The sequence below is a fragment of the Denticeps clupeoides genome, chromosome 8 (genome assembly GCF_900700375.1).
Source record: "Denticeps clupeoides chromosome 8, fDenClu1.1, whole genome shotgun sequence".
Lineage (NCBI taxonomy): Eukaryota > Metazoa > Chordata > Actinopteri > Clupeiformes > Denticipitidae > Denticeps > Denticeps clupeoides.
In genome coordinates, this window is record NC_041714.1 from 12297353 (window position 1) to 12321674 (window position 24322).

General features: G+C 41.1%; 1 protein-coding gene across 1 annotated transcript in view; it reads left to right on the top strand.

The window, feature by feature from the left end:
- Window positions 1-24322, top strand: part of slc24a3 (solute carrier family 24 member 3) — a 67804-nt gene that overhangs the window by 38079 nt on the left and 5403 nt on the right. Inside the window, exons 3-16 of the mRNA XM_028988947.1 lie at window positions 8387-8463; window positions 12736-12810; window positions 12954-13038; window positions 13343-13446; window positions 14846-14920; window positions 16535-16560; window positions 16662-16715; window positions 16815-16942; window positions 17046-17206; window positions 17369-17639; window positions 18446-18612; window positions 18919-19033; window positions 20155-20267; window positions 22971-23036. Of these exons, the coding sequence (XP_028844780.1) occupies window positions 8387-8463; window positions 12736-12810; window positions 12954-13038; window positions 13343-13446; window positions 14846-14920; window positions 16535-16560; window positions 16662-16715; window positions 16815-16942; window positions 17046-17206; window positions 17369-17639; window positions 18446-18612; window positions 18919-19033; window positions 20155-20267; window positions 22971-23036 (1517 nt within the window). The remainder of the gene's footprint in view (window positions 1-8386; window positions 8464-12735; window positions 12811-12953; window positions 13039-13342; window positions 13447-14845; window positions 14921-16534; window positions 16561-16661; window positions 16716-16814; window positions 16943-17045; window positions 17207-17368; window positions 17640-18445; window positions 18613-18918; window positions 19034-20154; window positions 20268-22970; window positions 23037-24322) is intronic.

The window sequence follows — 24322 nt, forward strand, 5'->3', positions numbered from 1 at the left end:
TGGCGCAGGCAGCCTGTCGAAAAATGGGGGACGTTCTCAGCACGATGCAGTCGGTTTGGTACACAGATGTTCTCATTTATCTGCAAATGACAGATGCAGAGGCAGTGATTTTGCACTGAATGAATAAAAAGAGTTGAAAAAAAAAGGTGAAATGTCATTGGTGACTCAGACAAGATTTTGGCATTTTCTGTCTCTTCATCTCAATACTATACAACTGTAATGATGTGGCTGATTGTTTAATAGTCACCATGCAAACACACACACACACACACACACAATCCCAGTATTCTGCAGCTTTCTGCACATCTGGTAGATCTCGATTAATGTTTTTTTTTTTTTTAATCCTAATATGAGAGCGTTTACTGCTGATTCCATCTTTATCCCCACAGATGATCTTAAACATAGGCTAGTGGATAAAGCGCTGAACTTCCAGTGGTCACTGGCTGAGCCAGCTGAACTCTTTAAAAACCTCCATTTACACAGCAAACAAATAAAGTTCTGAATGAAGTGAAAAGGCCCATTGCTCTGTCAGAAGGCAGTGAAGGCTCTTATGGTTGTTGTTATGTTATCAGGACGCCTTCATTTATTTACCTCTACGTTACTGCACCAGAATGCTGCTTTAGCAGTGGTGATGTTTATGAACAATTGTATATGTGGTTCTTACCAGCAACCAAATGCATACAATATCCATTTTAATTTTTTGGATGGACTGATCTCTCAGGTTTTTCTCAATGCAATGTTGAATTTAGCCCCTCCTGGGAGAAACGTGGTGTGGATGCTGAACCTGTTTAACCTCCTCCAGTCACACTGGGCCTAATTACATTGTATATTGCTGGCTGGAGATGCACTGAAGAGCAATTTGCAGAACTGCATCACCCGAGGCCACAGAACCTGTGTGGTAGCAACCTTGTCCCTCTGCACACCTTCTTTCTTTCTTTCTTTCTTTCTTTCTTTCTTTCTTTCTTTCTCTTTTCTTTCTTTCTTTCTTTCTTTCTTTCATGCACACAGTAAATGTGCATGTAGCAAATCTGCGTATACATTCAATGTACTGCTTGTTTATTTCTTCTTCTACCATCAGATGCATGTCCAACATATTAGGTAATGTTTCTAAACAATGCAGGAAATAACTGCAACCATATGCTATTGTTCGTAAGTGTTTTCTGGAGTGCTGTTCGAGGTGGGCGAGCAGTACGTGCAGGAGAGCACTCTGCTGGCCTTCTGGTGACAGAACTCTGGGCACGTTTAGGGATCATGAGCTGTTTCCTACAAAATTTGTCCAATGTGTTATGTGCATGCACTGACGGGCATCTTTTAAAAGCAAATGGGAACTCCCTCGTAAGATTGTTGTGCACGCTCAAACATAATCACAGTTGTGTATGCTTATTTCTGAACATGTGTCTTCTGAGCTCGACGGAACATGAACACACATCCTCAGGTGTGTATTCAAGCTCCTTGAAGCATCCATTAAAAGCATGTCAAGCTCACAGTTACCTCATCCCACAACCTAAAAAATGAAATCATCCTTTTTGGATTATGCTTGATGTTTATTTCATATGATTGGAGCAGTGTGTTAAATATCCTTTGCACCGTGGCTTAGTGCTGGATTTGTGATATATTGAGCTAAAAGCTGAAGGGTACATGCTGTCCCCAAAAGATCTCAGCCGGAGAAAGTTTCTGATGCCTGTTTTCCACCCACTTCCTCCTCCCCCTCCCTCTGCTGTCTATAGAGGGATTAAATGGGAGCTGAGGTCATCAGTATGCCCTGCTGCCACAGCATCACACTGTGACAAGAGCATCTGTATGATAGCAAATGACCCCAGGAGCCACAGGTCACAGTCATTGTAAAGAGCTTATAGTTATTATAGCTGTATATGCATTATATCACTGTTTTTGTTTCTGTTTCAGGCAGATCATCTGTTATTTTACTCTATGTTGCCATGTTCTGACTGCATTGGGGGCTTCTACTGAGACGTCAGTAGTTTTTGAATAACTCTGAATCTCTTGGATGGGTTTGGATCTGACAATGGTTTCTAAACTCATATGTAGTAAACTAGATAGAAGGCATTGACAGACGTATTTCTACTTCATACAATCTCACTACAAAATGGTGATTTTTAAAGTCCAAGAAAAAATTGCCCAATGTAGTACATCTGAACACAAATTGTTGTACCAGAGAATGATTAAAGGAAAATAAAAGTCAATGTCTCAATCATAATCCAAGAGAAATATGTGGAAAACCTGAACTTTTCATGAACCTTTCTTAGTGCTGAAGCCCTTCAGTCTGAAGGAATGGGCTAAAATTCCTCCAAGCCATCATGTTCAAACATAAGCATTTAGTTGCATTAAGTGCTGCAAAAGTGGGTTATATCAGATACTGTAAACTGAGCTTCTCATACATATGTCACTCACAGATATGGGATATTGGTTAATTTTCCATAATAAATATATGACAAGTACAATGTACATGTAACATTTTCTGTATTTTATCATCTTAATGCACATTTCAGAATATATATCAGGACAATTCACAACTGTACATGCTGCTCTTTTTAAGGCACATTAAACCCTGGATTTGTTATGGTTTCTGAAGACTTAAATGCAAGCTGTGATCAGATCCCCACAGCTAACTCTTTCCAGCCACTTATAACACATCCTTTCTCCCTAATGTCACTTGCTTTTCATGATGTCAGCAAAAAAGTACAGAGCACAGCTGCCTTTCATGCTTTGAAATGTAGACTGGTATGGACCGGAGCTCTCACAGGGTTGTTCTCTTTAATGATGTATAAGATTTGGTTGAATCGTGTATAAAACGCTGTGTGATGTAATGCATGTGTGGTTATGTAAAAGGAGTGGAGTGGCTATGCTGTTGTCTCCCGGCCCTCGGGGGTAGCTGCTGGAGCTGGGCAAGTCAATCCAGCCTGATCCTGCGTAGTTTTGTAAGAGGGATTTTGGTGTGTGTGTTTGTGTGTTTTTCCTGTGTCTGAATTAGTACAGCGGGCAGATTTCTTTTTTTTTTTTTTTGGTTTCTTACACCCATGTTTGTATTTGATTTGATTTATCTCCATTGAATTCCACTGAGCAGCTGAAATATCTAAAGATCATGTAATGTATAATGTATGTCATCATATTGAAATGATCACTGGATATCACACAACATATTCTGTGCTTATCTTTCTGCATTGCTGGATGAAATATATGGAGTATAAACAAGAAGTTGGCATAATACATTTGCATTCCCACTCTGCTTTCCATAATGGTAATGTTTGCTGCCATGTACTATGATATAATTATTTATCAGGTTTTTACAGAGTACATTTTCTCTGCAAAACATGTTTTTGAGTGTGACATGCATCCTAATTTTAAAATGAAAGACTTACAATGTACATAAAACTAGCACCATAATCAGAACTGTTGAGAGAGTCAGGGTTAGAATTCAGACGGAACTGGCTGCTGTGCATGAGAAGCCATATTGTAGAGTTCAGTGTGAATCTCTCCTTCCCAAATGCTCCCTTACACTGGCTCTGTTCACTCAAACATGGTCACTATCAAAACTGAAGCCACCCTGACCTTTACATTGGCTACTATTGGACAGAAAGAAAATGCATGTTAAATGTTATATTATGTATACAATTTATACAACTTATGATAATCACTTGAGCAATGGATTACTCTAATCAATATGATTACAAATGTCAGTTGATTATGTTGTTATCCTCTGATTGTGTGCAGGTTGTGCTTTTTTGCAACAAAACCTCTATAGTGAAATGAAAAGCTGAATTATTATTAGTGAAAGTGATTGTCATTGTGAAACACTGCAGCACAGCGCACAGTGACACAATGAAATGTGTCCTCTGCTTTTAACCATCACCCTTGGTGGGCAGTGGGCAGCCATTACAGGCACCCGCTGAGCAGTGTGTGGGGACGGTGCTTTGCTCAGTGGCACCTCAGTGGTGCTTTGGTGGTTCGAGGACCTTCTGTTTACGGATGGACAGTAGAAGCATTTGACTGTTCAGTTTGGCTAATTTGGCATTAATAAAAACTGCTTTCTCATTTTAAACCCAGACATCACTAACATGAATAGGAACAACGATTTCCTAACATAGACAGGGAACTAGATTTATATACTCAAGAGACAACCATGTGGCTGAAAAGTCGATGGGAAGGTCACCCATCCAATTTTCCCCGGTTTCACCCATGTTCTGATCAGGGCACTACCCCCTGGCAATGTCACTGCAGATGAAACAGAGAGGGCTTCTGTCTCAGGGAATGCAGGGACACAATCAAAGCATGTCCAGCATTGATTTATATCATTCTTACTTAGCCCCAGTCCCACATTCCAATAATGTCTAATTAAGGTTTAATACCTTCTTTTCACTCCCCAGATAGAGTGTCTTCGACCTTGCTTTTAGATAAATGGATTGATTAGAGGACCTTTTAGTTGAATGAAGTGTCTGAAGAGAAGAGAATCTTGTTTTTTATTTATGTGTAAGTGTATTTTGTAAAATCCAGAGTATCTTTACAGTTTTTAATGTCATCATTAGTTTTATATTTTCAAGAGATTTGTTTAATTTATTTTTTTTAATGTGTCCTGTCCTGGGTCTTTTCTGCTGTTGTATAAGAGGCTTAACCTATGACATTGCCATAGCTCTGCAGAAGAAGGATGAAAGAGGTGCATAGCGCAGGCTGACATTTGCAGTAGGAGGAGAATGGGAGCACATAACACCTGTGATGTCACCGGATTGTAAACTAGACTTGCAAATGCAGTAATGCAATGTTTCACATGGGATTTAAGGCCAATATATGGCTCAACTGTTATCTTACTGTTACACCAGATTGTGATCTAATGTGTACTATAAGCAGTATCCCAGTAATGTTCATGTATTTGCATTTATAAAATTAATGGTTAAATCTCTCTCTTATCTAACACCGATAAGGGACTAAAAGATTCATGCATTATATGTGTAAGCTCATTCGCTCTGTTGCATGCTAGGTATTCATTGAGGATAGTTAAAGTGGAGTTTTAATTCCAGTATTAAACCAAATAAATAATGTTAGATAATGATTATTGTAATTGTAATTGGACATATTATCTTAAAGTAATGCCAGATATTACACCCCTGTGCTGGCAGCTGCTGCATAGATTAATCTCATGCATCACAACCTAAACAGCATCAGAAAGCATTTGGTTACAGGGATTCCAAAGGAAGCAGGGCTTTTGGAAGGGAAATGAAAAAGCTGCAAATCTGGCGTCTTTTACACAAAGAAATTCTCAAGATTATGGTAGAAACTGAGGTCAAGAGGTGATATGAATAGCCCAGCAGGAAGATGTTTATTCTGATCAGTTTTTGATTAGATAAAAAAAAAAAAAAACAGACATTATTACACATACACATGCTATTTCCTCATTCTGGGTGATTTTAACCTGCACCTGTCATCAGACGAGCAAACATCATTAAAACCATGTTTCTATCTTTATTTATGTACTTTTGTGTTTATTTATGTAAATCTTTAAGGTGCCTTTAACGTCACACCAGCAAACATGTTCAAAATTAGTGCCCAAAATTTTTGAGTCACAAAATCCGATATGGTTTTGGTTCTGAAGTGGTTCTTGTTTTAAATAGAAAATCTGATCAATCTTAATTGTATTGAGGAATCAAAATACCTTCACTGTGACATTTGTGTCATATTTTAAAAGGCATGACAGAGAGCAGCATAAGGTGATTGTTCATTGTTAAAAACAGACCCCTGACACCAACTTCATCTTTCTAGCCAGTTGTATTTTAATTGTCCTGTTCCTGTAATCAATTAAGCTATGTTTTTTTCTTCTCTATATGGGGGCTGCTGATAAGCTCTTTGGTCATGAGAGTGATGAGAATTGGGGCAGTGTTTCAGTATATTTGGTAGCCATGAAGAATAAACAAATTATACAGGATTTTTAAATTATCTCTCATCCATTTGACCAATATTTTTCTGATACTGCCAGTTTGAGGGCATCTGCACTAAAACCTGTAGAAATCTAAATTTCTAATAATCTAAACATTCTTGAACATATGTGCCACTAAACTAAATTGTGCGTCTGACACAGAACAGTGAGACAAACATTGATGGTGCAAAAATGTAGTGTCATAACCACCCATGGCCTCATTGATGAGTGTACCCAAGTACATGCTAGTCTGTCTATTTACTCAAACACATTTGGCTGCAAGTATAATGCTGGAAATGTTAGAAAGAGGTCTGAGCAAACAGGGCAGCACAGCGTGGTGCATATGGGGCTATGCAGCTGTGGTTCCCAGTTCAACCAAACAAAAGCCAACAATGGGCTTGAGGACCTTAAAAAGAAGACATGTCTTCATTTAGACATGTGGAAATCTCGTGTGGAAATCTTGGTGTTAGAGCCAGTTGCCTTAGTCAGTCAGAGCTGTTTCGCTGGTGTTGGTTGATCAATTTATTAGTGTCATGGCCAGAACTTTTGAGAATGACACAAATACTGTTTTTGTTTTTTTTAGATCTTTATGTCAGTTGTTTCTGTAGTGTATTGAAGTGTAATTGCAGGCATTTTATAAGTTTCAAAGGCTTATATTGTACAAATGTAAAGGGGCTCCATCAGAGAAAATGACTTTATCCCAGTCGTCAGCAGTCCAATCCCTGTACTTTTTGCAGATTATCAGTCTGTTCTGTTTTTCTTGGAGAGAAGTGGCTTCTTTGCTGCCCTTCTTGACACCAGGCCGTCCTCCAAAATTCTTCGCCTCACTGTGCGTGCAGATGCCCTCACACCTGCCTCTTGCCATTCCTGAGCAAGCTCTGCACTGGTGGCAGCCCGATCCTGCAGCTGAATCATCTTTAGAGGACGGTCCTGGCTCTTGCTGGACTTTCTTACGAACCCTGAAACCTGATAAATGCTCAGGTTTTTTTTTGCACTTTTTATGCAATACAATGATGACTGGACGTGTTGTCTTGCAGGTAACCATGGTGAACAGTGGAAGAACAATGATTTCAAGCATCACCTTCCTTCTAAAGCATCCAGTCTGCTATTTTAACTCAGTCAGCATGACAGAATGATCTCCAGCCTTGTGCTCATCAACACTCTCACCTGTGTTCACGAGAGGATCACTGAAATGATCTCGGCAGGTCCTTTTGTGGCAGGGCTGGAATGCAGGGGAAATGCGTTCTTTGGGATTATGTTCATTTTCATGGCAAGGAGGGGCTTCATCTGGGACTTCAATTTAACATAATGCACATATGGTTTTTACTTTTTACCCTTGTTTGTGGGGTATTTTTGTCTTTTTGCCACTCGCCCTCTCTCTCTCATGTCAGTTCATGAGTTTTGATTGCTCTGTCATTTTTGGTGCATCGAGGGCACAGTGAAGCCTGCTGACGCACAACAACCTCTTGGCTGTCCAGTGAGAGAATGTCACCGCACAGTGCTAGGCAACAAACACACACACAGCCATACATACTCGCACATGGAAACATTGTTCCTATTTCAGATTGCTCACGTTGATTGGTTTTGTCTCCTAATTATCATATCCCTACCATATCCCTAGCCAGAATAAAGAAAATATTGAGAAGCTTCGCAGTGCTACAGAAAGAGCTATACGAGACATGTGTGAGTTATAAGATGGGCATTGTTTTAAGCCAGTTAAAACACTGCCCCCGGTCCTGATTCCCAGGATGGTGCCAATTGGCTGCCCTGTACCCACTGTAATATCTGAGTTCAGCCTGTTCCTTCGCAGCATGCCTGTCCTGAGCTTGTCTTAACCTATTACTGCGCCGCGTTCACTTGCTGCTCGTTTCGGAGTCAACGTCATGGCAACGGGCTGGAGTGGGGGAATGAGTCAGGTTTAACGCTCCAGCAAACCCACAGCTGATACTCTCTTTTTTTCACCCCCTTTCTTTCTGCTTTTTTTGTCCCAATCTCTGCAATTGCTTTCTCCATCTCGGGGGGAGTGAGGCCCATTTCCTTCCAAATCTGCATCTGTGTTCCTGGCTGTACATTAGCGGCTCCGGCTCTAGAAGTCCATTACCGATGCTGCCGCGGGGGGCGGTGGGTTTAGAGTTACAGAGGGCCCGTGTTCGGCCTGAAACACAATGTACTTTCAGGAGCATGCTACAAAAGTACCAGGTTGCTGGTGGGAGCTCAGGGAGAACTGGGCTGCTGTAATAAATGACTCAGTGTTTCATTAGGACAGCGACGAGTTCAGATTGAGATGTGTATCCCCTGGAGACTCTTTTATTTAGACCCCTGTAATTAGATGGCACAGGATGAAAGAAGCCCCAGAGTCACGTGGAATGATTTGCGTTGGTGCCCTCGTGTTCACTTGTTGTAACTTGTGTGTAATTGTGTATACATTGCCTGATTCTGACAGTTTGTGTATTTCATTCACAGCTCTGCATGAGTTTCCCAGGGACCTGTTCACACACAAAGAGAGGGTTGAAGGTGCTGTGGTGCTGCATGTCCTCTGTGTGAGTGTCTCACTTTACATGCACATATACACATGCACACACAGACACACATATATTGGGACCTTGGGTAATTGTTTTAAGAACCATATGTAACATATACAACAAATGCTCAAAAAATAAAGGGAACACAAAATTAAGACATCCTAGATCTGAATGAATTAAATATTCTTATTAAATACTGTTCTCCACATAGTTGCATGTGCTGACAACAAAACCACACAAATATTATTGATGGAAATCAAATTTATCAACCCGTGGAGGTCTGGATTTGGAGTCACACTCAAAATTGAATGTCACGATGGCTGGACGGCGAGGAAGGAGGACACATACGCATGACTTCACAGGACAGGGGTTTAATACATAAAACACAGGACAGGGGAACATCACCACACAATGACCCGACGGCGAACAGACACGAACAGGATAGCTTTATACAATTATATAATTATACAACAGGTGAACACGATCAGGAAACATTACACAAGACTAACATGAAACTCCGGTCCGAACTCCGGACCGTGAGTAACCCCTGTCGGACTGGATCATGACATTTAAGTAGAAAAACACAATATAGACAGATCCAACTTGGTTATAATGTCCTGAAAACAAGTCAAAATGAGGCTCATTAGTGTGTGTGGCCTCCATGTACCTGTATGACCTCCCTACAACGCCTGGGCATACTCCTGATGAGGTGGCGGATGGTCTCCTGAGGGATCTCCTCCCAGACCTAGACTAAAGCATCTGCAAACTCCTGGACAGTCTGTGGTGCAACGTGGCATGGAGCGAGACATGATGTCCCAGATGGTTTCAGGTCTGGGGAACTGGCAGGCCAGTCCATAGCATCAATGCATTCGTCTTGTGGGAACTGCTGACACTATAGCCACAGGAGTCCAGCATTGTCTTGCTTTAGGAGGAACCCAGGGCCAACCACACAGGCATATGGTCACACAAGGGGTCTGAGGATCTCATCTTGGTACCTAGTGGCAGTCAGGCTACCTCTGGTGAGCACATGGAGTGCTGTGCAGCCCCCCAAAGAAATTTCACCCCTCACACCATTACTGACCCACTGCCAAACCGGTCATGTTGGCTGTTGGAGGATGTTGCGTTCTCCACAGCATCGTTCTCCACAGCATCTCCAGACTCTGTAATGTCTGTCACATGTGCTCAGTGTGAACCTGTATCAGCACAGGGCACCAGTGACAAATGTACCAATGCACGGTGTTAAGCACAAACCCCACCTGTGAACTAGAGTTGGTATTAACTGTGAATATTTCTAAATATTTAAATGCACACAGTACAAAACACAGTGTTTTTGTGTTTATCATCTGAATTGGCCCTTAGTTGTAATGTAAAAATTTTAAGTAATGAAGAACACCAAAGTAATTTGCACTAAATTGTACTTCCATTGTATTTACGTTTGGGTGTTTGCGGGGTGTTTTAATAAAAAACTATATAACCAGATCGTTTCCATATCAACCCCATTTGAGCCTCTATGTTGTCTTAGTCATAGTTTTAAATATAAGCTCGAAGTTTTCCCCCACTCGAGTACACATGATAAATCTTTGTGGTAGATATGTGGTTCCAATTAAGATGAATACATGCTAACACACACCCACACACTTTCTGGGTCACAGATCAGCCATTGTTTCTGAGGAACATTCTTATTCATGTCGAGGTATTACGTCTAGTCTGTCATTTTTTTGTATCTTCCCATCAAAAGTTGCATTTCTACACTGCATCCCTTCAGTTATTCTATGGTTGTATATACAAACTAGATTGTGATTAAACACAAGGAGTTTTTCACTCCTTTTAGTTTCTTTTTCCTGTTTCTGTTTCCATGGTCCCATTTCTAGTAGGTAACAGAAAAGAATAATATGAAATGATTTTTTATTACTTACTCACTATATATCTATAACCACTTAAGCCATATTAGGTTGTGTGTGCCAGAGCCCATCCTGGCACATTGTGCGCAGGGCCCCTTCAAACCCCTCAACCTTTCACCCATGTGCTATTATAAAAATGAATTTAATAAAATTCTATTTACTTTATTTAAGCATAGATTATTTCCTTTTTTACTGTGTTAAGTTTTGACATCATTATGCATTTAGAAAAATGATCCACTGCCCTAAAGAACATGTAGTGTTCTTTCACAATTAAATTATCTACTGTCCCTGTTTATGATTTACACTGCAAAGTGCATTTTTTTGTCAGTGTTTCTATGGTGGTGGTAGCAGCGGACCAAATGACTGAAAGATTTTTTTTCCACCAATATTTTCCAAGGTAGTAACATTGAAATAAAAAATGAAATGGCTATTACTTTTACACACCGGCCACCAGAGCTAATCCACTTCCCTCATAAACTTGATTTAAATACATGCAGGATTGCAAGATTGAAGAGGAACAGATGTAAGAGATCCAAGAAACTAAGGAATTATTAAACACCGGCACACGTTATCCAGGCACTTAAGCAGCTAAGCATGTAGTTGTGACCGCATCACTTTCTTTTCCCTGACAAAAGCTTGTTGAAGTTCATCAAAACTGGAGTTTCTTTCATATTGTTCTTCTTCGATAAATCTTAAGCATTTAATCCTTAAAGTAGTTGCTGATTATTGTAATGCATGCAATGTAAAGAGTTCTACCACCATCCATTTCAGTCCAGTGAAATGGACTGGATGGCAGTGTCCCTCAAAACTTTGAACAGAATTTGAACAACCATAAAACCTGTTGCAGTTTTCCAATATTATTCTGTTGTACGTTTTTAGTTTTGCAGTCCCTAATAGATTGAAGATGTTCCTTTTTCATGCCCACAGTCTGGCTACATCCAGATGGGTGCTTGAATTATGGTAGCATTATTTAGACGGTCTCTCAATCCTCTCAGGTACATTATGGCAGAAACAATTACTTTTGCCTTGACATCCCCTCCACAGTGACTGATTTCTCTCAACGCTGAGCACATTGCATCATTGTTTGTTGTTGGTGAGTAGGTCAGAGAGAGGGAGACTTTTTACTCTTGTGATCCTTCGCCTTGTTTACTGCATTTATTTACCTGTCCTCGGGGTCTCTGACTCTGTAGTCTTGCGAACATGCTGGGATTGAAATGCTGATTGGCCAGTGCTACTATAAATTTGTGTCTGTATGCTTTGCCTGTGTGTGCATTGGTTTGATTTGTCAAAGGTCACGATTGAATTTTGTCTAAATTGCATATATAGAAAAATATTTTGATTTTGCAAGCACAGATATCAGTGTGAGAAATAGCGGTTAAGAAAACAGGCCAAGAGGTTAAGAAAAATCCCGAACTGCAAAGGTGACACTGAGCCAAGAACCATCCCCACACATTGCTCCCCGGGCACCTGTCATGGCTGCCCACTGCTCACCAAGGGTGATTGTTAAAAGCAGAGTACACATTTCGTTGTGTGCACCGTGTGCTGTGCTGCAGTGTTTCTCAATGACAATCACTTCACTTTCAAATGCATTTGACTTAATGTAATTTTTGTTCAATTTACATTCAAGCCAGGCATATTTTTCTGTGTACACTTAACATGACACACTTGGGCAGGACACTTAAAGCCCTGAAGGTGGACACATATAGCTTCCCAGTGCACCAGTGCATGTAATGGACTCCTGAAGGTCAGTTGTGGAAGGTACTCACAAATAGTTGCTCATGTGCATGCATGTGGGCTTATGTAGACATTCAAGGAGAGAGAGTGGGTGGTGTGGGCATATATTTATGTTTATGTAGTGACCAAATGTCCTCACTAAGTCAAGAATTTTGGCTTATAACATGCTTAGTAACACATTTTTAGTACAGGTTCCTATATATATATAATTTTTTCTGTGCATTATAGTGGCATGGCACACACTGCTGCAAAGCTTCATCATCTCACATGGTTTATGGTACACAGCAGAAGCAGTTCAAACCCTATAAAACACAGTGTCAGTGAGGGTCACCAGATGTTCTTAAGTCTAATCCCTCTCTCACCACCCTTCTCCCACCCCCCAACACACACACGTTGACATACATTTTCAACCACTACACTTGTATTTGATGGGAACTTTTTTGCATTTTTTTCTATGGATCAGTCTATGTGTGTTTTAAATATTTTTAAATATTTGCCAGTACTTTTTTTTTTGCGGTATAATTTTCAATGCTGCTTGCTTTTAACTTTACATAACATTACTATGAATTTGTAAGGTTTTGCCAGAAGCATTTTTTTGTATTATTTTTATTAGTGCTTTTTGTAACAGAAGTGCATTTGTTGTTTCTTCCTGAAGGCAATGTACATGTTCTATGCTCTGGCATTGGTGTGTGATGACTACTTTGTGCCGTCATTGGAGAAAATCTGCGAGGTAAGAAAACACTCAGACTCGGGGCTGTTTACTAGACAGAGTCTGTAACATTTGATGGATGTGACAGTAGTTTTGTACTGATGTACCGCACCCTCCTTATCTCCCTCTTTCTCTTTTGCTTTTTCTTCTTCAATTACTTTCAGCGATTGCATCTCAGTGAAGATGTGGCAGGGGCGACCTTCATGGCAGCTGGAAGCTCAGCTCCAGAGCTGTTCACCTCCATCATTGGTAACCATTTTTCCTCAAACAGCTCAAGAATTACTGTTGAGAGACATTGAATGCTGTATCAAAATTGCATATTTTTAGAATTGTTATATATTTTTAATTACTTGTCGTGATATTCAATAAACACAGATTTTTAGTTGGTAAAGGTTAAGCTTACTCTAGGAAAGAACCATATGTTCTACTCTGTATTATACTTCTTTTGCCATGCGTAATTAACATCTGTGCATTCACTAAAAATACTCAGCCATGTGCTGTGTTTGGGATTGAGGTGGAGAGACAAATCTTTGTAATCTGTTTTCCTATACAGGTGTGTTCATCACCAAGGGTGATGTGGGGGTGGGGACCATTGTGGGCTCAGCAGTCTTCAACGTCCTCTGCATCATTGGAGTGTGTGGGATATTTGCTGGACAGGTAAACTTGTGATGCTTTATATTTGCTATACTGTGTATTGTATATTAATGTTCACTTTGTTCACCTGGTTCAAATGTTGTCTTTAGAAGTAAGGGTTTTTCCATTCAAACCCCTCTTTATTGGCTAGTCATCATTCCAATAAAATGTAGTAGTAGTATCCTGATGGCGCCTCAAGCAGGTGTGACTGTTATATACACATGCTCACATAAGAAAAGAAAGGTGTCTGCCTCTTGTCAACATAGAGAGAGAGAGAGAGAGAGATTTTTCTTTTCCCACAGCCTTGATTGTCCAAAATGTGCATTGGTATATCCAAGTCTCCATGCAAAGAGAGTTGAGATGTGATGGACTATACCTGATTTCTGGTTCTTGTTCTTTGAGATACAAAGAACTGAAATCTGTTCTTTACATTGTTTTTATCAATCTTTTGAAGTTGCCCACAGATTTTGTCCACTAGCACTTAAATCATCACACACAACAGGACATGGAGGTTCAGTAGACCTTATTTTCATCTGTTATCTGAGATTTTATTTCACTCTCCTTAAATTACATGCAAAATGATAACAAGACTTAAGGTCTCTATAGTTTAACCTGACCAGCTGCTTATTTGTCTTCCTCCATTTCCTATCCAAACTCACCTACAAATGATTTCTGCATAGTCAAGATTATGTAAGGCAGGAAACATTATGTAAGAGAAGACGAATTACATATTCGTCTTTTTCTTTTTATAATCCATTTTCAGAAGGGGTTATTCATTTCTCAGCACACAGGGACATACCAGGGCTTAGATTGCTTATTAATATCTGAGTACTGTATTTTTTATTTTCTGTATATGTAATAGAGAGAGGGCCAGAGAGATGTTGCTGTTTACTGGACCCATTTCATTGGAGAGCACTTGACTTTAGTCACGGGTTTATGGGCTCCATCCACATACACCCTCCCACTCACATACATTACATTTACTCATTTTTTCTCATGCCTGTATCATGACTGAAGGTGAGTGAGTAGCTTATTTGTGGGGCTGCCAACTATCACAATCTCACACTCACAAACCAAAAAAATCTCACCAAATACATAACCATTATATACATAATGGGTATATTATTTGTGAAGTGTAGCACAGAACAGGTACAGACCAGAGGATCCAGTTTTCAAAATGAGGGGGAAAAGTGATTTAAGAAAGGAAAAGTTGTGGTACTGGATGAGGATTGCTCAGGATAAGGATGTCTGCTAGAGTTGGCAACACTGTTAGAGGTTAACCTATAATTGTCTGTGCACATGAGCCTCTGCTGAATGAATGTATGTAAATCTGGGCTCTGCGGTCACTGCGCTAGTACTGTGCAGGGATCTCTTAACTCACTCCCCTTGTTCCTGTTCTGTTTCCCCTGTGTTTTCGACTCAGGCAATTCGACTCTCATGCTGGACCTTAATGAGGGACTCAACGTACTACACTATATCTGTGGCAACTCTGATTGTGGTGAGTAGAAGCAGCTTAAGTGCTTCTTGTGGGGCAACATGCTCTTTACTCCAATGTCTTCCTTCAGGCCCCCTTGTGCTGGTTGGGACCAGTGGAGTAGTTCACTCTCAGTCCACATGGGTCTCCTCATGCTGTTGGGCAGAAAAGGAGCTGCACGCTCTCAAGACCCACGGGTCTCCTCGTGCTGGTAGGCGTAGTAGAGTAGCTCTTCCACTGGGCCCATGAGCCCGAAGCTAAGAGGGTGTATTTACCCAGGGCCCAGCATGTGTCCCTGGCACAGAGCTGCACAAATAAAAAAACTACAAAGAAAGGGAGGGGAAAGGAGAGGAGAAAATGACTTTATCCCGCACTTAGTGTTGTTTTTACAGTGTATGCACCATGTTTTTTACAAGGCTCTCTTTAAGTTCAGAACCTTTCTGCAGGAGTGCTGGAATTTTCCTTTCTGGCTCAGCACTCAATGTTTGTTCCTGTGGTATGGCACCCATGATAAAGGACCAAAATGATGCAGAGGTGATAACAAGACTATCGTGTTTGTCACTATATGTACTCAGATCCGATTAACAACACTGACGTGGAGTGTTAGGGTGGCAGAGGTAGCTTTTCTTAGGGAAGCTAGCATTGGCCGCTGCCAGGCGTAGAGAGAGGAGAGGTTTCCGGGGCCAGCAGCAGCATCTGCTTGGCTCGCTAATCTCATGCAGATGCCGATAGGCTGGAATTAGCTAAATATTGTGACTCTGGCATCCATCTGCATGACTGGGCCAGCCAGCCCTTCGCAGCAGTGCACCACTTACTTGATTACATTTTATTCAGCCAGGGGATCAGCCATCAGTGGGAACAACAATGCTTCTAACCGCCTGACATACCTTAGCATCCGATTAGTGCCAAAGCCCAGCCAGATGCACCAAAGGCATCTGTAAACATGCAGCTCCCATTCAGACTCCCTAGATGCAAGTCTCTAATGCATAAACATATCTGTGGGATGGCCAGTTTAAGGGTGGTTTGTGGTTAAATTGTAGATTGGCTCTTGTGTTGGAAAGGGCCTGGATGGTGATCCTGATAAACAATGACATTGTAATAAATGCTTTGCCGGAACACTGTAGCTGTTGAAAGATCGGGATGGGAAGCTGATTGGATTCTCCTCTGAACACCTTAAAGGTCATGTGGTCATTACACGTCAAGAATTACATACAGGTTTTTTTAGTTCCAAATATTCCTGCATCTTTCAGATAATAGTTTTTTCCTATTTAAATATGATACTACAGATTTTTTGGAATTCAGATCTGTCTATTTTCTGACTCCACATTAAAATCCACACCAGTAGGTTCATGTCACTTCAAAGAGAAAGGCGCACAAATGGTCCTTCTACCCAAAACCAGACTCCTTTTACATTATTAAAAGAACTTCTGCTTCTGGGCAGATTGAATGAGTGCAAAGATGAAAATATGAGTCTGATACCCCCTGGTGGTGATATACAGTTATTACAACCCAAATAGATTAGGCATCCATACCTATTAACTTTTAGGGTAAATTTTTGTCTAAGGCTTAAAAGATTTATGCTCATTAATAGCTAAATAATAGCCTGACTGGGGGTTTTATGTCTGTTTTTCTAACCAGTTCATATATGATGAGAAAGTGACGTGGTGAGTAACACACTAAATTTGACATTGTTGTCTGTCTTTTCTTTAATTTATTATTAGTACATCTTTGAATGTAATGTGCTTACTGCTGTTGATTATTTTAGGTGGGAGTCTCTTACGCTCATCCTGCTGTACCTTGTCTACATTTTGATCATGAAGTATGTACAAGTCAATTCATTATGCAAGCCCTAGGTTACTTTTAGTATAGACCATTATACAGTGGTGTACTTCATTTACCCAAGTTTCTGTTGATGCAGACTGAACTCCACTGTGGTGCGCTTCTTGGAGCGAAGGAAGAAGAACTCTGCTAATCTGGGCAATGGAAGAGCCAGCAGCACAGACATGGATGACAGCTGTGATGCCACTGTGGTGCTACTGAAGAAATGTGTGTGTGTGTTTACATTCAAGCTCTCTGTTTGAGTCATGTATACCGTAGGATGCAGTTTTCACTGTGAATTTGTGTTTGTATGTTTGCATGTGGACTGTAGCTAACTTCCACAGAAAGCCCTCAGTGCTGATGGTGGATGAGCTGCTATCTGCATACCCTCATCAGTTGTCATTCTCAGAAGCTGGGATGCGCATCATGATCACCAGCCACTTTTCCCCCAGAACACGCCTCACCATGGCCTCACGCATGCTCATCACTGAGGTGAGACTGCTTGCAGATACACATATAGAGAAAAATATTGACTTCATGTACTTAATATAATCTGACCAACAAAAACATTATACTCAAATCTAAATCCACTAAGATCCCTGACTGTCTAGTGGTATTTGTCTGTGTCTCTGTGGTGTGTGTATGGCTCTACAGAGGCAGCGTCTGATAAGTGGCCGCTTCAGTAACGGTGACTCTGAGGTGACAGTCAAGTTACCAGGGCGACGCATTGTTGAGAACGGTCTGGTTGGGGTTGAAAAGGGGCTTAATGGTCGTCGTGGTGGTCACCGTGACGATGACAGAGGAGGTGAAGAGCCTGGGACAGACACAGAGAATGAGAATGAGGACAACGAGAACAACGAGAATGATGAAGATGAAGAGGAAGAGGATGAGAATGAAGGGCCCTTTGTGCCCTTTCAGGCACCAGGTACTACAGTGCCAGAGTCCGCAACTCACCAACTTTGGCGAAATCTTACTAGGGCTGGCAGATATACCCTAAAATATCTACAGAAGCAAATAAAACTTCACTGTGGTAAAAAGATAGTAATCATTTAAAAATCATGCAGTTTTGATAATTGTCCTCTAAACCAGACACGCCCCGTTTACTGAATCAGGGTATTACCTATGCTAGAAGAACAATGCATTTTTATGCCTTATGAGGATGGTCAGTAGGGCCATGTATATTCCTATCCTGGCTTTTGACTGGCTAATGTGCAAGATGGTGAAAGTTTAGGGCTTTCATCAGTCAAATTGATGAAACATTTAGTGCAGACACTGCTTATGACAATAGCTGGACATGACTGGAAATGAGTGGAATACCTGCAAAAATGTATAGAGAATTTTTTTATCAGTAGCAATTAGTCTTGAGTTCTAATTCAATTGTCTTATTACATCTGAAAACAATTGCACTAATTAAAAACCAATAGCATTGTCAATTGACTATTAATGGTATATTGTCATGAAAAATTAGGACATTTGTTTTAAACAATTAATCTGTATATATATTGTGGTTATTACAAATAAAAAAGTCAGTAGAATGCTTGTATATTCAATACTTAAATGTTGCTTTGAAAATATTGTATCTGTTCAATTTTCTAGCACAACTTAGCAGTATATCGGGCTGCAGTTTAATTGAGTGCCCAGTGTCCTTGTTCATGGGTGTTACACAATGACTGAATGGTAGGGTTCCATTGCATCTGTTTTCTCACTGCTGCATCTGTGTGTTTCCCCTAGCTGGTGTGTTCAATAAGCTTAAGTGGCTGTTTGCATGGCCACTGTGCCTGCTTCTCTACTTCACTGTGCCCAACTGTGCAAACCCACGTTGGGAACGCTGGTTTATGGTGACTTTCATCACATCTACTCTGTGGATTGCTGGCCTGTCCTACATTATGGTGTGGATGGTAAGGGTGACAGCATATTTTTCCAGCATGGTTCCTGCATGGGGGAAAAAATTTAATTTTTAACTGATTCATTTTGTAATTGTAATATCGCATCAGAAATCTACATAAAAACAACTCTGTATCCAATAAAACATTATAAGAGTGAGAAATAGTGTCTATACTGAAGCCATTACTCTCCAATGAAGCAGAATTCATACATTAGAGATGATCAATCCCAAGATTTCTCTAACTGTGACATAATACTATGTACACTGGGTAAAGCTCTCTTTAAATGTTTTTAAATGTTCTGTTTCCCTCCCATTACAGGTCACTGTAATTGGCTTTACCCTGGGGATCCCTGATGTGATCATGGGCATCACTTTCCTGGCAGCTGGTACCAGTGTACCCGATTGCATGGCCAGTCTCATCGTGGCACGGCAGGGTTTGTACTTTCAGAATTATTATTTGTAATGAGTAACACAAACTTTTCATAATGAGGGTGATGGGATTATACAGCACTGTGTCAAATAACTGGGCAAGTTAGTTCAGCAATAGTCTAGCAGATTCAGGATTTATTGTGGAATTACAATTCTAAACACTTTTTATTCAGCTTCTTGTTTAGTACAGACATACCCTGGCAAGAACTGGTGGCACTCATTGTTTTACAATTAATATCCTATTGTTTTACTGCAGTGTAGACAGTGGAAAATAAAAATAATATTCATATTATATAATATGAATAATACTATTCATATTATTTTTTCATGCCTGTCTTAATGATGATTCTTAGAGAGCCAAATATTTTTGAAGGTACAATTGTGAGAGCTATTGTTCTACTAAAATGTATTATTTTGGGCATGAATTTACAGTTGAGCCAGTGTGAACATCTTAAATATGCAATAGTCCATGTACACTTGCATACTACTGCATTCATTTTGTAATTTATCTGTGTGAAAGCACCACTTGTGAAAGCCACACTGTGTCAGTGCAGTATGCTGACATTAGCTGTGCAGATGAGCTAAAGAACTGGGCTGCACTCAGTTTTTTTGGAACTGTGATCTTCTCTGCTGTCCCTCACCGGGCTAACTGAGCATCAAGCACCACGGCAAGCTGGGACCCATCCCACTGGTGCCAGTGGGAACTGGAAAGAGCAGACAGTGAATCAAAGTGTTCATTAATCTTTCAGCAGCGGAGCCTCGTGAGGTCCTGGAGTGTAAGCAGAATGAAGGAGCAGGGGGGAGAAAGTGAGATGTGACGGAGTGTTGTCAGCTGCCTGTGGCAGGAACCTGCTGTCACCCTCTCTTGTTACCTAAAGGGCCAAGAACCAGTGAAATCACAAACAAATATTCAGACTCCCACCCACCAAGTCAATGCTTTTGTCTTTGTTTACCCTCTGCGTTCTTCGTAAAATATTCATCAGTGCTAAAAGAAGAACGTCAATACAGAAGGAACGAAATAGCATCTGTGTCAACCTATATTCACCCACAGGAGTGTTCACTGATGGCATAGTTTTCGTTCTTGATTCTTGGTTACTGAAATATACTTTTCTTCCCTCATACGCAGGACTGGGTGACATGGCCGTCTCTAATTCCATTGGCAGTAATGTGTTTGACATCCTGGTTGGCTTGGGTCTGCCCTGGGCCGTGCAGACACTGGCCATCAGCTATGGCTCCACGGTGAGTTGACGCCCAATGATGTTGATGATAACAGTGACTCCTGCTGCTGTCAGTGTGGCACTAAATTTAAATCCAAAGCTGAAATCTAAATCTATAGTGGCTGTCTTCACATATAAAAAATAGTTCTTCTCACCCTCCAGGCATGGAAGAGATGTATTGGCTAGTTGCAGATACATTTTATAATTAAGATTATTTAAAGATCATTAAATAGTTGCACATGTTCTTGTGTGAACTCCATTATTTTCATGAAAATGTTTTTTTTTTTTTCAGTTTTTTGTTTCTTGTCAGTCTCAAATTGCACAACTTCAAAACAACAGACAAAGCTGCGATCCAGGAGAAACGCAGCTTAACTTGCACCTGTTGATCAGTGCTGAAGGCCAGTCGGGCTAAATTGAACACACATGCTGAAACACTCAGACCATGAAGGAATGTGTTTTGCTACCCCGAGAAGGCAAACAGACGCAATTCTCCAGAAGTGATTTACTGCCGACCAGACATGTTTGTTTTCAGTTCTGCTTGATTCTTTTTCTTTTCTTTTCCTCCAAATGAATATGAGGGGAAGTGGCATTTCTGTCAGGGGCTTAGTATTATGTGGGCGTTATTTTGTTATTTTGCTGAGTCAGCTGACCACATCTTTTCTGAATAACAGCAGCCAGCTCTGTTCTTCTTGAGGGTTTTTGTTCAAAGTTTGTGTCATGTTTAGTCCAACAGGAGGCAGCATTGCTCAAACGTTTGCAATGGATAGGTTAGGCATATATGTTGGTGTTTTTAAGGTGGTGTGATAAGTAAATCCATTGTAAATTACATAGCAAATGAGAGTTTAATTGCTTAAATAAAGCAGTATTTTTTTTTTTGCCTGTAAGACAAATCCATGTCATGATGCTAAAATCTACAGAACAGTATAGTCAATCATGAAACAAAATACCAAAACTATTATTAGGATGAATCTATATAATTTATTTACTATTTCGAGTAATGCATCTCTGTGCCACCATGTCTCATCAGGTGGACTTGGGAACTCTCAGGACCTGTCCTTGAATGTCCCAACAGGCAGACCTGGAAACTCGCAGGCTCTGTCCTTGCGTGTCAAATCAGGCAGACCTGGGAACTTGCAGACCCTGTCCCTGCGCGTCCAGTCAGGTGGACAGTGAACTCGCAAGCCCTCTCCCTGCGTGTCCAGTCAGACAGACCAGGGAACTCGCAGGCCCTGTCCCTGCATGTCCAGCCAGGCAGACCAGGGAACTTGCAGGCTCTGTCTGGGTGTGTCCAGTCAGGTGGACAGGGAACTCGCAAGCCCTGTCCCTGCATGTCCAGTCAGGCAGACCAGGGAACTCGCAGGCTCTGTCCATGTGTGTCCAGTCAGGCATACCAGGGAACTTTCAGGCTTTATCTGGGCGTGTCTGTGCAGGTGAACAGTGAACTTGCAGGCCCTGTGATTGTGTGTCCAGTCAGGCAGACCAGGAAACTCACAGACCCTGTCCCAGTGTGCCCAGTCAGGCAGACCTGGCAACTCGCAAGCCCTGTCCCTGTATGTCCAGTCAGGGGACCAGGGGAACTTGCAGGCCCTGTTTTTGCCTCTCCATTCAGGCAACCTGGGGAACTCGCACAGGCCCTGTCCCTGTGTGTCCAGTCATGTGGCCTGGGGAAGGTATAGGCCCTGTCCCTGCACATCCAGTCAGGCAGACTAGGGAACTTGCAGGCCCTGTCCCAGTCCAGTCAGGTGGGCCTGTTCCCCCAGTCAGCAAGATGGTGCTCCACCCTTCTCTCCTCCACAGTAACTTATACACAATAACCCCCAAGAATATTTTTGGGTTGAGCGCCAACCCTGACTGGATGAGGGGAGAACTGAGGACCACAAGGACCATGGACTGGTGCAGTAAGGTCACGGGTCTCCAGGCTAGAGACCATATCATTTGCAAGAATGTCACCTGATAAGAAGGGGTAGGGAAAAGACATACAAGACAAGACAGACCCTCAGGAAACACACACACAAGCCAGCTCCGGCCCTGGACTCTCTAGGGACAGGACGGGAGGCACCCGGCTGACCTGGGCGCTCACAGGGGCCCCCGGTGGAGCTGGCTGCATGCTGCTGGTCTGCTGGGGAGCATTGGTGTCAGTGGTGGCCACTGTGAGCTGGTAGAAGGCGGGTTGCACCTTCACAGTCATAAATTGTCAAATTAAACATTTTTATAAATAAGCATGTTTTGTGAAACAATTGACATACCTATAGGTTCCACTCCTTTGATATCTTGGCTGTGTGCTTAGGGTCATTGTCCAGCTGAGAGATGAACTATCAACCCAGTCTGAGTTCAAGAGTGCTCTGGAATAGGTATTCATCCAGTCTCTGTACACTGCTGCAGTCAACTTTCCCTCTATCCTGACCAGTCTCCCAGTTCCTGCAGCTGACAGTTCTACCATGTAGAGCAACAGCAAACTGTTTCACAAAACATGCTTATTTATGTATGAAAATTTTTTATTTGACAATTTTTGACTGTGCCTCCAAACTGAACTCATCAAAACAAATGAAAACATCAGAAATATGAGAAGTTTTCATAAATTTAGCAAAAAAGATGTGAGACATACTGGATAGTGTATAATGATCTTCTAAAGAACGTACAGCTATTCATTCCCGGTGCCTAAAATACCCCATTTACATTTTCCTGTTAAGCACCCTGTGTGAATAATAAATTTTTCTCTTTTCAGATTCACTTGAACAGCAAAGGACTCATCTTCTCTGTGGGCCTCCTATTAGCATCAGTGTTCCTGACAGTAAGTGTTACACAGCTTTACAGAGTACCCACAGGAAAATTATATTGTTTAGTGAAAAGTGTTTTATAGTGTTTATCATAGCTCAGGAAACGTAATGAAACTTGTCCAAAAATAGGGGACACAAAGAATGTGATATAATTCATGAGATATTTGAGGATGGTTTAATGACCTAGTTGACATCACTATTGATTCACATTATATGACATTCATGAGATTTACTGACATGTCTTTAGGAGAAGCAGGAGAAAGTGAGAGTGTCAGTTTGCTATCTTTCAGTCTAGTTGTTCTTTACAGAAACAACTGAGATATTTATGAGATCCCTTTTCTATGGGTGAGGCTCTCACTGTGAGCAAGGTATGGATGACACTAGTGTAAGAATGAAGATTCTTAAAGAACTGAACAAAATATTTAAGAGGCTAATTGCTAGGTAGTACTGTATATGAATAAGAAATAATCTGGTTAGCAGAATGTACATGGACATAAGCCAATCAGTGGGCAAACAGGACTCAATATTAAGAGAATGACAAGAACATATTGACATTATGTTACAGCCTTATTCCACAATTCCACAAAAATTCTACAGACAACACCCCATAATGGGTGAAACTAAAGTTTACTTGAGGTTTTGGCAAATGTAATAAAAATTTAAAAACCTGAAAAAGCGCATGTACATAAGTATTCACAGCCATTGCCATGAAGCACAAAATTGACTCTGCAGCTTAATTGGAGTCCACCTGTGGTATAAACAGTTGACTGGACATGATTTGGAAAGGACCACACCTGTCTATATAAACCAAGCATGAAGTGGTAGTAGCCTAGTGGGTACACCTCGCACTGCACCTCGTATACTCCGAGCTGCTCCAGTACTGCTCACTAAAGGTAAAAGGAAGACATTCATCTAGACTCTTCTCCGTCTTGGCCCCTCAGTGGTGGAATGAATTACCCCTTGAGGTCAGAACTGCTCAGTCACTGAATATTTTCAAACGGCAGCTCAAGACCTTCCTCTTTAAAGAATATTTAGATTAATTTGTAACTTTCTTATTGTCGAACTTGTGTACAGAATCTACAACAGAGTGAATAAAAAGGTTGTATTCAAAGTTGGGGGTCCTAATGAACCGGAACTGATCACTTCATCGATGGTAACTTGAAAGCACGTTACATTTACATTTACAGCATTTATCAGACGCCCTTATCCAGAGCGCCTTACAATCAGTAGTTACAGGGACAGTCTCCCTGGAGCAACTTAGGGTTAAGTGTCTTGCTCAGGGACACAATGGCAGTAAGTG